At 24.2% G+C, this 1,416-nt stretch overlaps 1 protein-coding gene across 1 annotated transcript in view; it reads right to left on the bottom strand.

Annotated features, from left to right (window-relative positions):
• Nucleotides 1-492: 492 nt before the first annotated feature.
• LOC107882228 (CCR4-NOT transcription complex subunit 11-like) overlaps nt 493-1,416 on the bottom strand; it is a gene marked incomplete at its 5' end in the record, with an annotated part of 3,798 nt that continues 2,874 nt past the window's right edge. Inside the window, 3 exons of the mRNA XM_029490000.1 lie at nt 493-696; nt 1,125-1,290; nt 1,352-1,416. Coding sequence (XP_029345860.1) covers nt 493-696; nt 1,125-1,290; nt 1,352-1,416 — 435 coding nt within the window. The remainder of the gene's footprint in view (nt 697-1,124; nt 1,291-1,351) is intronic.

The following is a 1,416-nucleotide window of genomic DNA, read 5'->3' as shown; positions in this document are numbered from 1 at the left end:
TCGGCCCAAGGAAACGTCTAATTTCTTAGTGCAATTAAATGTATATTGTTATTAAAATGTTTTATTTATAATTTATATATTTAGATACAAAATAAATTATCTATCACAAGAAATTTTTAGATTACAAGTATTTGAATTTGGTAGTGCTGTTTAGTTTTGACCAATAAAATATCAAATTATACTATTGATTAAACTGAATTTAAAATATTTTTACAAGCAAAAAAGTTTGCAATTCATTTTTATAATATTTTTCATTCATAAAATATAATAATATAACTAATACAATGTTTAAATGTACGATTTAAAGTCATATTAATTTATATATATTAAAAAAAATTAACCATTATGAACTATTAAAAGTATAAATATAAAATATATAAGAAATTATTACACTTTTATTTCCACTTTACAGTTTCACTTATCATAAAAGTTAATATTAATAGTAAATCTCTATTAGATGTAATTTTTATTCGATTGAAGAACTCACTAACACTATTTTTCCTTTGGAACTATTTTATCTTGATCCTTATCCTTAGCAGCAGCAATTGTACTAGGTGTTATACCAGCGCCAGCAGCTACATTACCAATACTGCAAGTATCTCCTGTTTCTAGTTTTTTTAAAAGACAAAACAGAGCTGATGCTTCTCGAATTTGAATAAAATCGATACAAAAGGCTTGAACTTCAATAAATAATTCCTATAAGAAATATAAGTAATTTGTAAAGTTTGTAAGCTAATATAAAAATTGTATTCTTAAATTGTATTAGTTAACTTAAAAGCTGAATTTGTATTACAACCATAGATATATACAACAACTAGATAGCTGTCTCCTTCTTATCATTGACTTCGCCTGCCATTTATAAAGGAGGTTGTGTTTACAAAATAATATACTCACAGTATATAAGTATATATGTATTTATTTATATATAAGTATACATGTTTATGAATGTATGTAAAATAAATGTAAACGTTGCCTGAATTATGAATGGTGGATGATTTCAACATTGGTCACTGTAGTATGAAGACGGTTTTCTAGTTGTTATATACATGTATGATAACAACCTTGTAAATTAATAAAATAAAGTTAACAGTTAAAAATCATTATTCATAAAAAAAAATTATTACCTGAACATTTATTATTTTATTTCTAATGAGAGATTGCAAGAAAACACACACTAAACGAACTAATCGGTTTTGCATATATTGATCTTTAATAGTTTCACATGAAACAATACAATTTGATATGTATAGATGTACAAATTCAGTTGGAAGTTCTACAGTAGTAGTTAATCTATTAAATAACACATAAACTTATTAAAAAGTAATATTGATTAATGATGATGATGACATACCGAATAACTACTTCCAATGAGTGTAAAGACATTTCCATATAGATTAAGACGGAGAAGTAATCAGT

Source organism: Acyrthosiphon pisum, chromosome A2, assembly GCF_005508785.2.
Source record: "Acyrthosiphon pisum isolate AL4f chromosome A2, pea_aphid_22Mar2018_4r6ur, whole genome shotgun sequence".
Taxonomy (NCBI): Eukaryota; Metazoa; Arthropoda; class Insecta; order Hemiptera; family Aphididae; genus Acyrthosiphon; species Acyrthosiphon pisum.
This window is presented reverse-complemented; position numbering and strand designations above follow the sequence as displayed.